This window comes from Trichosurus vulpecula, chromosome 1 (genome assembly GCF_011100635.1).
Source record: "Trichosurus vulpecula isolate mTriVul1 chromosome 1, mTriVul1.pri, whole genome shotgun sequence".
Taxonomy (NCBI): domain Eukaryota; kingdom Metazoa; phylum Chordata; class Mammalia; order Diprotodontia; family Phalangeridae; genus Trichosurus; species Trichosurus vulpecula.
This window is the reverse complement of record NC_050573.1, coordinates 456,353,448-456,366,210: the sequence shown is the minus strand read 5'-3', so window position 1 is coordinate 456,366,210 and position 12,763 is coordinate 456,353,448. Positions and strand designations below refer to the sequence as shown.

At 38.2% G+C, this 12,763-nt stretch overlaps 1 protein-coding gene and 2 non-coding genes across 3 annotated transcripts; all 3 read right to left on the bottom strand.

Annotated features, from left to right (window-relative positions):
* Positions 1-5,504: 5,504 nt before the first annotated feature.
* Positions 5,505-10,914, bottom strand: LOC118839086 (cytochrome c oxidase subunit 7C, mitochondrial). Its single transcript, XM_036746552.1, has 3 exons — positions 10,719-10,914; positions 7,100-7,238; positions 5,505-5,597 (listed from the first exon to the last, which is right to left on the bottom strand). Exons 1-2 carry the CDS (start codon positions 10,791-10,793, stop codon positions 7,122-7,124), a joined length of 192 nt encoding a protein of 63 aa, XP_036602447.1. The 5' UTR covers positions 10,794-10,914; the 3' UTR covers positions 5,505-5,597; positions 7,100-7,121.
* On the bottom strand, positions 5,817-5,879 carry LOC118835085. Its single transcript, XR_005009436.1, has one exon. It is a non-coding gene; the product is annotated as a small nucleolar RNA Z39 (small nucleolar RNA).
* Positions 9,594-9,655, bottom strand: LOC118835087. The gene has a single exon (XR_005009437.1). It is a non-coding gene; the product is annotated as a small nucleolar RNA Z39 (small nucleolar RNA).
* Positions 10,915-12,763: the final 1,849 nt, after the last annotated feature.

Below are 12,763 nucleotides of genomic sequence, written 5' to 3'. Positions count from 1 at the left end.
TAAAGAAACAATGCAAATATTGTGGGACCACAGTCAGTATCTCACAAGATTTGGCAGCTTCCACTTAAAGGAGCAGAGGGCTTGGAATTATGATATTCTGGAGGACAAAGGAGCTCTGGTTACGTTACAATCAAGAATCACCTACCCAGAACAATGGAGCATAATCCTTTGGGAGAAAATCTGATATTTAATGAAATAGAGGACTTCTAAGCATTCCTGATAGTGGAAAAAAAAAAGAGCTGAATAGAAAATTTGACGTTTAAACAGATATAATGGTAATATAAATGGGAAGATTTTTACCATCCATTAACAGGCCCATGTGACATGCTTAAGTCACATGGAAGCCTAAGTCACATGAGTCTGAGTCGCATGAACCCTGTGGTGGGAGGAGCTTGCTGAAGGGATAGAACAGAAAGGGGTGGAGCAGGAAGCATGGAGCATTACTGAGAGGAAGCAGTCAGATCAGAGCTGGGAGGAAGATGGTGGGAGTTGCAGCTTAGAGAGAGAAGAGAGAGTTAGCTCAGGTGAGGGCCAAGGAGTGATTTTGCTTGAGGCTGTTTGTTTGTGGGAAGGCCCTAACAGAGGGAAGGCTTGGGGATGGTGGTGCCCTCTGCATTGCTAGTCTGTATAGATTTCTTTGTTGCTATGATGGATTTGTTTTCTGGTGTTGGGATTCTGCTTTCTGATGTTCGAATAAATGTTTTGGTTCTGTCTTCCATGTGGAGAGTCTGTTATATTTTGTGATTCAGAACTACACCAGCATATTCATAGTCCCGGCAGGCGCTGTGAATATTGCATTGGTGCTACAACAGAAGACCCAAGAAAAAGCATGAAATGGTAAAATTGAAAGAGTGATCATAAAGGACTCAATAAAGTTAAACTGTTTACACTCCTATCATATGAAGATGATTCATGTTACTCCTAAATACATTATTAGGGCAGTTAGAAGTCTGCACAGACAGAGGTCATGGGAGTCAGTGGATTATGTTGGGTTAATCTCCAAATAAAGAATGTAGGGGTGAGGAGTGATGCATTGGGAGAAGGCAGAAGGGAGAGGGAAAGTGGGGTGTATTTTCTTACATAAAGGAGGCATGCAAAGAACAGCTTTTATAGTGGTGGGGAAAATGAGAAGACGGCTGGCAAGCAATGCTTGAACCTCACTCTCATAGAAACTTTTTCAAAGAGGGCAGAATATATATACTCACTCAGTTGGGTACAAAATTCTATCTTACCCAACAAGGAGATAAAAACAGATACTGGGGGAGGGGAACTGGAAGGATAACAAAGGAGAGAGGAGATTAGGTGAGGCAATGGTTAGAAGCAAAAGACTTTTGAAGAGGGACAAGATAAAAAGAGAAAAATAGCATGGAGGGAAATGCAGCTAATTATCATAACTGAATGTGAATGGGAAGAGCTAATGTAAGGAACAGAAGTGGACAGCACAATGGAATGGAAACCAGCATTCAATAAGTTGTGTACATGAGACACAGTTTGGAAAGAAAGACATGTGCAGAGTTGAAATGAAGAGCTGGAGTAGAGTACATTATGCTTCAGGTGAGGTGAAGAAGGCAGGGGTGGCTATCACGATCTCAGACAAAGGAGAAGTAAAAATTGACCTTATTAAAAGAGGTCATCAGAGAAACATTTTGCTAAAAAGCATAGACAATAGATATTGAAAAAAATTACACCAAGTTCTCTGATAAAGGAATCATTTCTCAAACACATACAGAAGAGAGTCAAATTTATAATTAATAGGAACCAGCCATTCCTCAATTGACAAACGGTCAAAAGATATGAACAGGCAGTTTTCAGAAGAAATCATAAGCTATCTATGGTCACATGAAAAAATGCTCTAAATCATTATTGATTAGAGAAATACAAATTAAAACAACACTGGGTACCACCTCACACCTATCAGAAATGACAAATGCTACAAGGGATGAAGGAAAATGGGTACATTAATGAACTGTTAGTAGAATAGTGAACTGGTCCAACCATTCTGGAATATGGTCTGGAACTATGCCCAAAGGGCTATAAAACTGTGCATTCTCTTTGATCCAGTACTACCAGTACTAGGCAGGTACCCCAGAGGTAAAAAAAAAAAAAAAAATTAAAAGGAAAAGGACCTGTATGTACAAAAATACTTATGGCAGTTCTTTGTGGTGACAAAGAACTGGAAATTGGGGGGATTCTCATCAATTGGGGAACAGCTGGACAAGTTGTGGTATGATTGTGATGCAGTACTATTGAGCTATGAAAAATTATGGGGGAGGGCGGTTTCAGAAAAATAAAAAAGCATGGCAAGACCTATATGAACTGATGCAAAATGAAACGAGAACCAGATCATTGGGCACAGTAATGGCGATGTAATGTTGACCAAATGTGAAAGCCTTGGGTACTCTGATCAAGTGATCCAAGACAATTACAAAGGGATCATGATGAAAAAACGCTATCTGCCTCAAGAGAGAACTGATGAATTCTGAGTGCAAATTGAAATACAATTTTCTCATTTTTTTCCCTTTTCGTTGCAATATGGCTAATATGGAAATGTTTTGCATGATTTCACATTTATAATTGACATATTGTTTGCCTTCTCAGTGGGTGGGGGACGGATGGAGTGACAGAATCTGGAACTCAAAATTTAAAAAGAAGGTTGTGTTTTTTTTTTAAAAAAATAAAATTCTTACACTTGCCCTAAAGATCAATTCTTTTCAATGAAAATAACTCTTCTTTCTCTCAAATTAAGTATCTTGCAAGTGGAGTATGGCAAAAACAAAAACAAAAAACAATGCCTATATTTGTTTTATGGATTATGTATACTACTGTGGCTTGATTATGTGAGATGGATGTTTTTCCTTCACCTGTAATTTAGTTTGACATCTGTGAATGAGTATCAGAAGCCCAGCATAGCTATAATTTTCCAGCCCTTAACAGTAGTATAATTAAGCCATTTGTAGGCAGTGTGAATTTAATTGACATGTAAACAATATGCTTGCAGATGATAAGCACATACTTATTTCCATATCAAAAATGGAAAATATGAAGTTTTTTTTCTCTCTGCAATTCTACTGATAGGTACTTTGAGTGGTTTATTTTCTCCATAATTGTTATAAGGATCTCTGTGAGTCCAAATTAAAAGTATTTATCTTAGCATTAGGAAAGGTTGGAATGCTGTGATGACACACTAACACCAGGATAGGCACTTAAATGTCTTGTGTATAATGTATAGGAGGCGATTCCTGCTCATGTGTGATTGACTAAACTAGATGACCTTAAGGGTCACAGATCTGGAGCTGGAAGGGACCTTCATGGTTGAGTTCAACCTCATTTTATAGTTGTGATAACTGAGGTCCAGAGACTTAAGAGCCTTTCCCCAACTCACATGTGACCTGAGGATTTTACTTGGGTCCTCTTATTGTAACATTCTTTCCACTGCAATGCAGATACTTGTCTTTGAGGTTTGGAGAAAACATATACCTTCCAATTCTATGAAATAACATATAGCAATGTGGAACAGGAAACAAATAAAAGTATATTTAAAACAGAGAACTATATTTTCTTTTGGAAGGAGGTGGGGAGGTTGAGCCTATGGTTTTTCCAAGATTTGGGGTTCCCTGAATGCTTTCTACTCCTCCCATGATCAGGACCTGAGGGACGACAGTTTCCTTTTGCTCTAAAGCAGACCTAATAGGTGTCCCTGAAATTTAGTGTCTCTAAAAACATGCACAGGCCCTTCCCCACATACTATTTTGTCTTAGTGATGCCACATATGAAGATGTCAAGGAACAGTAGTTAAGGGAAACAATAGCAGCGTAAAGGGTTGTTTTTAATGTTTTCTTTGTGAGTGCTTGTTTTCAGGCCCAGGGATATGAGACTTCTCACTTTCCATACTTCCAAGAGGAGCCATTTTCAACACAATTAATCATTGTAGCAGATCTTGCCGTTGGCAAAAAACTCTTATCCAGGTAAACCAATGAAGGAACTATAAGGGGCATATACTTTAAAAAAAGGGAAAACAAAAAGTTGCTCTAGATTCTAAAAGCAAATCAGGCCATACAGCCCTGACTAATCAGATTTGCTCCCATACTAACTCTGACAGCTGCTAATCAGATGTTTTGACTGTGGACAGATCATTCAACCTGTTTTCTTTTTGCCTCTTCAAGAAGGAGGTACTTGCACTACCAATTACTCAGGCTAGTTTTGTAAACTGAAGAGCTACGTAAATGTTGGGGACTTGTACTTTAAAAGGCCATCTAAAGCATTATACTTAGCATGCTTCTGGGAAGGGTAGAGATTCCATTCTCCATGAAAACACATAGATTTCTTTATATGCTATAAAAGTTTTAGACAGGTTAAGAGGGAGGACATTCCAAAGTGATTTTCCTAAAGTATGGTTCTAGCTGGCCATGCCACTCCACTAGTCATTAAACTCCAGCAAATCTTTATTATCTCTATGGTTGAATACAAACTCATCTATCTAGCCCTGTACAGGCTGATTCCAACAGGTTGCCTTATATGTTGCTCTGCTTTATGCTGAATTAGACACCTTGCTGCTCCTCTCACTTTTCCCATCCCCTCTGTATATTTTCACACCAGGAATGCATGTTCATCTCTACTTGATTCCTTCAAGTTTCGACTCAAACTTCACCTTTATGTCTTTCCTGATTCCTTCCCCTAAATTATTTTAGATTTTGTAAATTTTTTGCGCAAACATGTAACTGGACACACCATCTCCCTCCTGATGGAATGCAAGCTCCTTGATGGCAGGTACTCAAAAACTGTGAAACCCCAGTACCTATCATAGGGTACAGGGGGAGCTTCAATAATTACTTGCTGGTTTCAGTTGGAGAAAATGTCAAAGGATCAGAAAAATGAATATAGTATCTGGTTGGTGAAGGGAATATGGTGAAAAGATAAGTGTATCTTGAGACATAGGTTAGTAGAGGAAAGAGTAACAGTAGTTGTTTTAAACTTGAAAAGGCAGGATAAGATTATTAGGCTACAGAGCTATCAGGCAAGGCAGCTGAAATTTTGTCTTATATGTAAAACAAGAAGGTAGAGTAGGTACTAAAGGCTTTTAAATGGAGGACTTCAGCATCTGAGGAAGGAGCACACATGGTATAAGCAAAGCAAATAATCACTGATTAAGCACTTTTTGATAGCCTAGTCACTGGCACAGATCATCAGTTGTTCATGCATGTAGAAATTCTGATATAAAATTTGGTTAAATGCTCATAGGCAATGTAGAAAAGATATATATATATATGTGATAGCATTTTCATTCATGTAAAAAAATAAGGTCAGAGGATGGCCAAATTTATAATTCTGCATGAATGATGCTGTCACTGAATTCTGAACCCAAGTCACCCATCTTTGCAGTAACAATTATTTAACAAGTGAATACAGTCTAAAGCCAACAATATTTTAGATATGACTGACAGCAAAACGGTCAAATTAATGAACATACAACCCAGTATATTCAATAAAGAGATGACTCCAAAACATTCACTTAATAGGTTTATTTACAAAGACATATATTATGGTAAACAGTTGGCTTACTCCATTCTTCTGCTTTTATAAGTGGCTGTACTTCAAGTCTGGGAAGGAAAAAAAAAACATAGAACTTCAATTAACCACGCATGCAAATACCTGTTCATTTCACAAAACAATGGGATCCTTAATTTTTAAGTTTCAAGTTCTGTAACTGCATTTGAGGACAGGTTCTAGTCTATAACTATTAGCTAAAAAAAAATCACAACTTAGACACCTAGCTTCCAGAATTATCTGTATATATAAGTTAATTTAGTTATAATTGGCACATCAGAAAGCGTTTACAGTATCACGGTTTTATTCATACTGAATTGCCACATCATATGTACCAATAAACATAATTCCTATTTTGTAGTAGTAGTAGTAGCAGTAGTAGTAGTAATAGTATCAGTGATTGTTAGCACCTCTGTATTATTTTTAAGGTTTGCAAAGTGGTTTTCAAATAATTCATTTGTCATCACTACAACCCTGGTAGGTAGGTTGCTGTTTTAAAGATGAGGCTAAGTAATTTTGCCCAGGGTCACATAGTTAGGAAGTATCTCTGAGCAGAAACTTTGTGGGTACAGGACTTCATGACTCCCTGTTTCTAAAAGAAGACAACATCTCCAATTCAGCACTTAAGACTCACAATCTAGCTTCATTTTGCCTTACTACTATCCTCCACATACTTTAAATTCCAGAGAAATTTGACTACTAGCCATTCCTAGGACTCAACACACCATTTCTTAACACTGTGCATTAGAACAAACTATTTTTCATGTCTAGATAACACTCCATCCTCTCTGACTCTCAGAACCTTCTCAAGGTTCAACTTGGGTGCCACCTGCTTCATAAGACCTTCCCTGTCTCTGTCTCCCTCCCCAACCCACAACAAATCTAGATTTTGTTATCAGTAAAATATAAGCTCTTTGAGGGAAGAGTATTATTTCTATGTGGTATCTTTGTATACCTAAAGACGAATACATCATCATGTACATATTAGGCAATTACATGGTTATTAAGTGACACAACCAGGATTTGAACCCAGGTCGATTCCAAATGCAACACTTTTTGCCCTACAACCTGCTGCACCCCTATAGGCTGAGAAAGAAGTTTGTGCAAAACAAAAGGGGCAGGATGACAGACTGCAAAGAGCTGAAAAATAAGTGGCTCATGTGCAAATGGAAGCAGAAAATATAGGTTCAAGACTGAATCCTTCCTGGACGTTTAGCAGTGAAAGAGCCAATATAATAGTAATTTGGGAAGATGGTAGGGTTCACATGAAGATTATCTGAAACTGTGGCAGAAAACTAGAAAGACCCAACGACAAATGGAACATTTGTCAGGGTTCTGAGATGCCTAGCTAAATTCAAAGAGTTGAACTTTGTTGGTGAGGGGGAGCAATTTTTCGGTCATAACTATAAAGGATTGTCTTAAATAGGTATAAGTCTAGGGAATCACCCCATTTATGAAATCACAGATTTAAAAAAAGCTTACTTTTAAGAAATAAGCAAGAGAAAGAATGGTAGAAATATTCCCTTTTTTAGCAAGGTCAAATAAATGTAGTTACCTGATTCCTGTATAGGAGAATCTTATTTCTTAAGCAGCTGATGTCTTAATATAAAGAAAGGTGCAGCAAATCCAGATCCAAAAAATACAGTAATCATTGCCAACAACCGCCATTTGTTTTCCACTGAAAAGGGCAGGTTCTTTGGAGAAAGAAAATAGTAATCATAATCAATGAATGCTGATAATAATATAGTAATTGGTAATCAGTGATTTGGGGAGAATTAAGATTAACTACTAAATGTATACTACCTTTGTTGAGTTTCGGTATAATGAAAGCACAAGTATATTACTACTGACAGCTCTCTTAAGGATAGGTTAATGGAAAAAAAAATTCTATATAAAAACAAGGTATAGATAAAAAGTAAATTTTCAACAGGATAAAGAAAAATTTGTATGTCCACATGCAAATGTATTTTATGATCATAAGATGTTATCTTTATCCTTTAGGAACATAAAGCCTGTATTTAGAGAAAAGATTTGCAAAAATATTATATACTGTCACAGCAGTGCCATGAGCAGTACATAGATTAGTGCTACAGGTCAGAGGAAAAGAAAAATCCCAGGCTTAATGGAGATGGTATCAGAGAAAAACCTTAATAGCTACATTACATTTTTAAAGGTAGGGATGTGAAAGGGGGGAGAGAAAAGCAATAGGGGCAAGATTTCAGTAGAAGTAGCCTTGACAAACAAGTGAGTTAGGGAAGGCCAAGGTGTGTTGAGAGAGTATCTGGTAGAATCAAAGATTTTCTATATGGGAACAGTAGTAATTAAGACTAAAAAGACAATTAAGGTCATAGTCAAAGTATCAGGCTATGGCATCTGACTTCACATGGGAAGCAACAGAAGTTTTTAAAAGCAAGAGATTTCTAGAATCAAAACTACATTTCAATGAGAATGGAAAAAAAAAAAAGACTACAAGCTGGAAAATGTCAACCAGATCAGAACTGGTCTCTAATCTATGGGTAGCCAGAGCAAAACAAAGCAGGCTAGAACCAGCAGTCAGGAATAAAACAACTGTTTAATTTCAAAGTAAGAGAAATGGCTTAAAAGCCAGGACACAAGTACTAAAGCCCTGCCCCTACTGGGAGGGACCTGGTTTAGTGTGGGGAGATCTCAATACTTACACCTTTGGCTACACAGTGAGCTACAGCCCTAAAAATAATTCATGGCAGGGCTTCATGACCAGAAGCAGTTCTGGGCTTTTACTATGCCTAATATCACCCGGGGGTGAACGCAAAGGATTGTTGTTATGCCAAGCTCAGGGCACAGCCTGCTTGCTGGGCCTTTGTTCTAGAAAAAAGGGTTTCTTCTAATATACTGACAAAAATAGTGCTACTATGATACTTTAGGTTTACAAATAAAATTAAGCCAATCTGTTAAAAATTTACTAGTTTCTACAAAATTAGAGATCCTAACTTATTTACTTCATTGAAAATTACAGGGAGATTAAAGCCAGCTCATTATAAGAACTTACACACTTAGAATTGTCCAAAAAGCAGAATGAGTTGACTTAACTAAGCTCAAGAAAGTTTTCCGTGTCTGGAGGTATTTGGATAAAGGCTCATTCTGTTAGGACTATTAAGAAGGAATTAGTTTGGATTGAGGGCAGTCTTAGACTAGATGACCTCTAACAAAAAGGATTTTTTTTTCTTTGTAAACAATATACTGGATAATGATAAATCGTAGTAGCTATCTGTTGAAAAGTCAGTAACTACCAGAAAGATTGATATTCTGTGACCTTAAAAGAGAACTGGGGAAAGAAAATGGAAATGCTTTTTTTTTAATCATTCCTTTATGCAATATTCCCTCAGCAGTACTATATCACATTTGCACATTACTTAAACTTTACTAAAAAGCCGATTTTCTAAAGAAAAAATTACTTATAACTTGAAGGCTGGCAATAGTTATCAGTAAGCCTGAGTTTTAGTTTGGGTTGGGAGAACACATCAAGAAAACAATAAAGCTGTATGTAAAGTTCCAATATCATGAAAGAGTTATCTAAGTGAATTGAAATGATTAAGGATTTACTAGGCCATAAACATTATGGTACTTCTTTTTTTCTTGCAAAGAAAAGGGGTGGGGGTGGAGGGAGAGACTGAATTTTAACCTAGGCTAATTCCAAATTAGCTGCAAGGTTCTTTGCTGAAAGGGACATTAGATTTAAGCAGTCATAGTTTCAAAGCCAGTTATTACTTCATTATTATAAAGTTTCATGTTATTACAGTAAGACCAAGGGGAAATAAATTTTACTAGTGTGACATTTAAAATAGTTATAAAGGGAATCTTAAACAGCACTAGTTTATTAAAAATAGGGCATTTGCATGAGTTGTTTTTAGGTATCTGCTTCCTTCTATACGAAGGTCCTATGTGCCTACCTACTTTGTTTCTTTTGTATGCACCCACAGGGCCTAGAACGTTGCTCTGGAGAGTGGATCCTGAATAAATGGTGCTGGTAACACTTTATAGAAGACTAAGGAAGTAGAACAAGTATATGGTACATCAGAAAGCGTTTACAGTATCATTGTTTTTCATACTGTATGATTCTCATCACATGTACCACAGAAAAGGAAAGGAAATCAGACCCACAAAAAAAAAGATAAAGAGTGTATATTCTATTATGAAAAAGTTGATTTTGCTGCATCACAGGCAGTGACTAGTTTCTTTTATCAGGTGGCCTCTTTTTACTGCTCTTAGCTGCTAGGCCCTTCATTCCACGCACCGCCACTGGAATGTGGATAAAGGCTTTTAGTGGGCAGAAATCCTCCATTCAAAGGCCTGACTTCAAGGGCCTATTCAGATCCTTTACTCCAACCACTCATTTCACAGATGAGGGAGCTAAGGCTCAAACTACTTAAGGTCACATAGGTTAGAAGTGGCAGACTCAAAAACTGACCTCAGATCTTCTTGTTCCACATCCAGTGATCTCTGCCCTACACCTTTACTTAAATAACATCCTCTAAGAGGCTCTAACTACAGAGTCCCGGTTTCCTAGTCACTTTGCAATTAATGACCTTCACCAGGGGCCTCCACCTTGTTCTGGGCCGCTTTCTTCAATTGCTGTCCTCTCCTAGGCAATTACCTTTGCCACCAGGGACTAAAATAACAAGGAGAAAACGATTATTAGCCTCCAGCTTGCCGCCTGCCTCTAAGTTTTTCGTTGTGTGGCGTAAAATCCAAGAGGCCTGGGGTTTATGCCTGCCTCTGCCACCTAAAAGCTGTATGACCTTGGTCAAGTCACTTCTCCCTGGGCCTCAGCGTCCCTGTCCGTAAAAAAGGCGGGGGTGCCCGGATGAGGTCACAGACTGAGAGTAGAAAGGGACCGCAGGTCATCCGGTCCGAGCCCTCGTTTTACAGAAGAGGCAACTGAGGCTCAACAATGGGCAGGTGACTTGTTCACGGTCACGAATCTCAGGGTGTGCGGCAGGATCCGAACCCGGACCGCGCCCTCCCGCTTCCCCTCAGCCCCGGCGCAGGTGCTGCTCGGCGGCCTCGGCCTCTCCCCTCTTCCAGGTGGCGGAGAGCCATTACACCCGGAGCCGTGACCTCCGCGGGGTGGTAGGCAAGTCTGCCCCCGCCTGCCGGGCCTTCCCGCCTTTTGCCCGGGCCCCGGCCGCATTTACCTTCCCCGGGCCCTCCTCATAGTGGCTCCTGCGAACCAAGGAGGTGGAGAACTTGCGCAAGCTCTGCCCCAACATGGCGCTGCCGAGGCTCCGGGACGACCGCAGAAGAGGCCGCAACGGAGGAGGAAGAGATGGCCGCCGAATACCCTTCTCCCTACTGACCTTGCTCCTTCCTGCGCGGGCAACAACTCAAGGAGGATGATGGGAAGTGTGGGGGGGAGGGAGAAGCGGACAAAAGCCGGAAATGCAGCGCTGCGAACTCTCTGGGGCATTGTGGGTAATGTAGTTCCGAGGTCACCGCCATACACTAAGCCTTGTTTCTCTTTAACCTCTGTGATTGGTAGAGTTCATATTCATCCTTCTTGCTCTCCTCTCCCCTCTTCCTGATGTTAGGGCCAAGTTTGTATTACAATGATTACTGTGTTTTTCTCCCTTACTAGAACCGTGCCTGCAGCAAAGAGTACCTCTTCTTAGAACCTCTGAACCTTTGCACAAGCTGTCTCTTTTGTTTGCAAATACATTCCCTTCCAAATGAGCTTATTAGAATGGTTAACTTCCTATAAGGCAAGGGTTCTTGGCTTTTTTTGTGTATGTGTCATGATGGATCCCTTTGGCAGACTGGTGAAGCCTATAGACCCCCTTCTCAGAATAATGTTTTGGTTTTTTTTAATGCATAAAATAAAATACATAGGATTGTAAAGGAAACTAAGTTATATCAAAATAGTTGTCATACACACCCACAAACACAGACATACATATGCACACATCCTATGTATGTATGTTCATATGTATATATGTGTGTATGTATTTATCTTTTTATGTATTTGCACAACAAGTTCATTGATCTCAGTTTAAGAGCCTGTGCTTTAAGGTTCATTTTAGGTGCTACCTCCTATGAGAGGGTTTTCTTGATACTTCTTTCTTCCTCAAATTTCATTTATTTACTTATCTCTTTATATGTCTTATTCTGCAGGAGAATGTAAGCTCCTTGAGGGCAGGATTTTAAAAAAATTGTACTGGCTTAATATTTTAAATATAATTGGTGCTTAGTAAATATGTTTCAATAAATTGAATGGAATTGAAATAAATCTTTCTATCCTTCACACAGACCCCAGTGTTTTCCATATAGCTTATACTTACTAAGAGTTTGTAGAATTTAATTGAATCAGTTCTTCAGAGACCATCTTGTTGTGTGCCTGATTTCTTACTGTTCCTTTAACCTCTCAGATGGAATGGATGAGGAAGAAGTCCACATTTTCCTCTTTATGCTATTATCAAGCTTTATTTTTGATCCAGAATAGGATTACTATAATTAATCACCAACTCTTAATTGACAATTTCCACTGTGTATTAACTGGCTATTTTCAAAAATAAAATATATTCACAACTAGCAAAGATTTGTTGCCTATATCTACAAATGTATTAAAGAAAGCATTGTGACTCAATATGAATTTCATAAACATGAAAATCTATTCCATCGCAATATATTTGAGGCCATTGGAAAGGCTGTGGAAAGATGGCACACTGATATATTGTTGATAGAGTTGTGAATTGGTACAATAATTTTGGAAAGCAGTAATTATGCAAATCAAGTAACTCAAATATCCATACCCTTTGATCTGGAGGTTGTAGTATTTGGCTTATACCCCAAAGAAGCCACTGATAAGAAGAAAATCTCCATATACACCAAAATATTTATAGTAGCACTTTTTGTGATAGCAAAAACTTAGAAACAAAGTAGATACTCATCTATTGGAGAATGGCTAAACAAAAAAATCATCGATAAATGTAATGGAATACTACTACTATGCTAGAAAAAATGATGACTATGATGATACAGAGAAACAGAAAGATATATATATATATATATATATAATATGTACATATACATGTGTGTACATATATATATATATATATATATATATATATACACACACACACACACATATATATTGATCTAGAGTGGAGTAAAGCAGAACCAAGAAAACAATATACATAATGACTACAACAATATAAATTGAATGAACAACCCCACACACAAATCA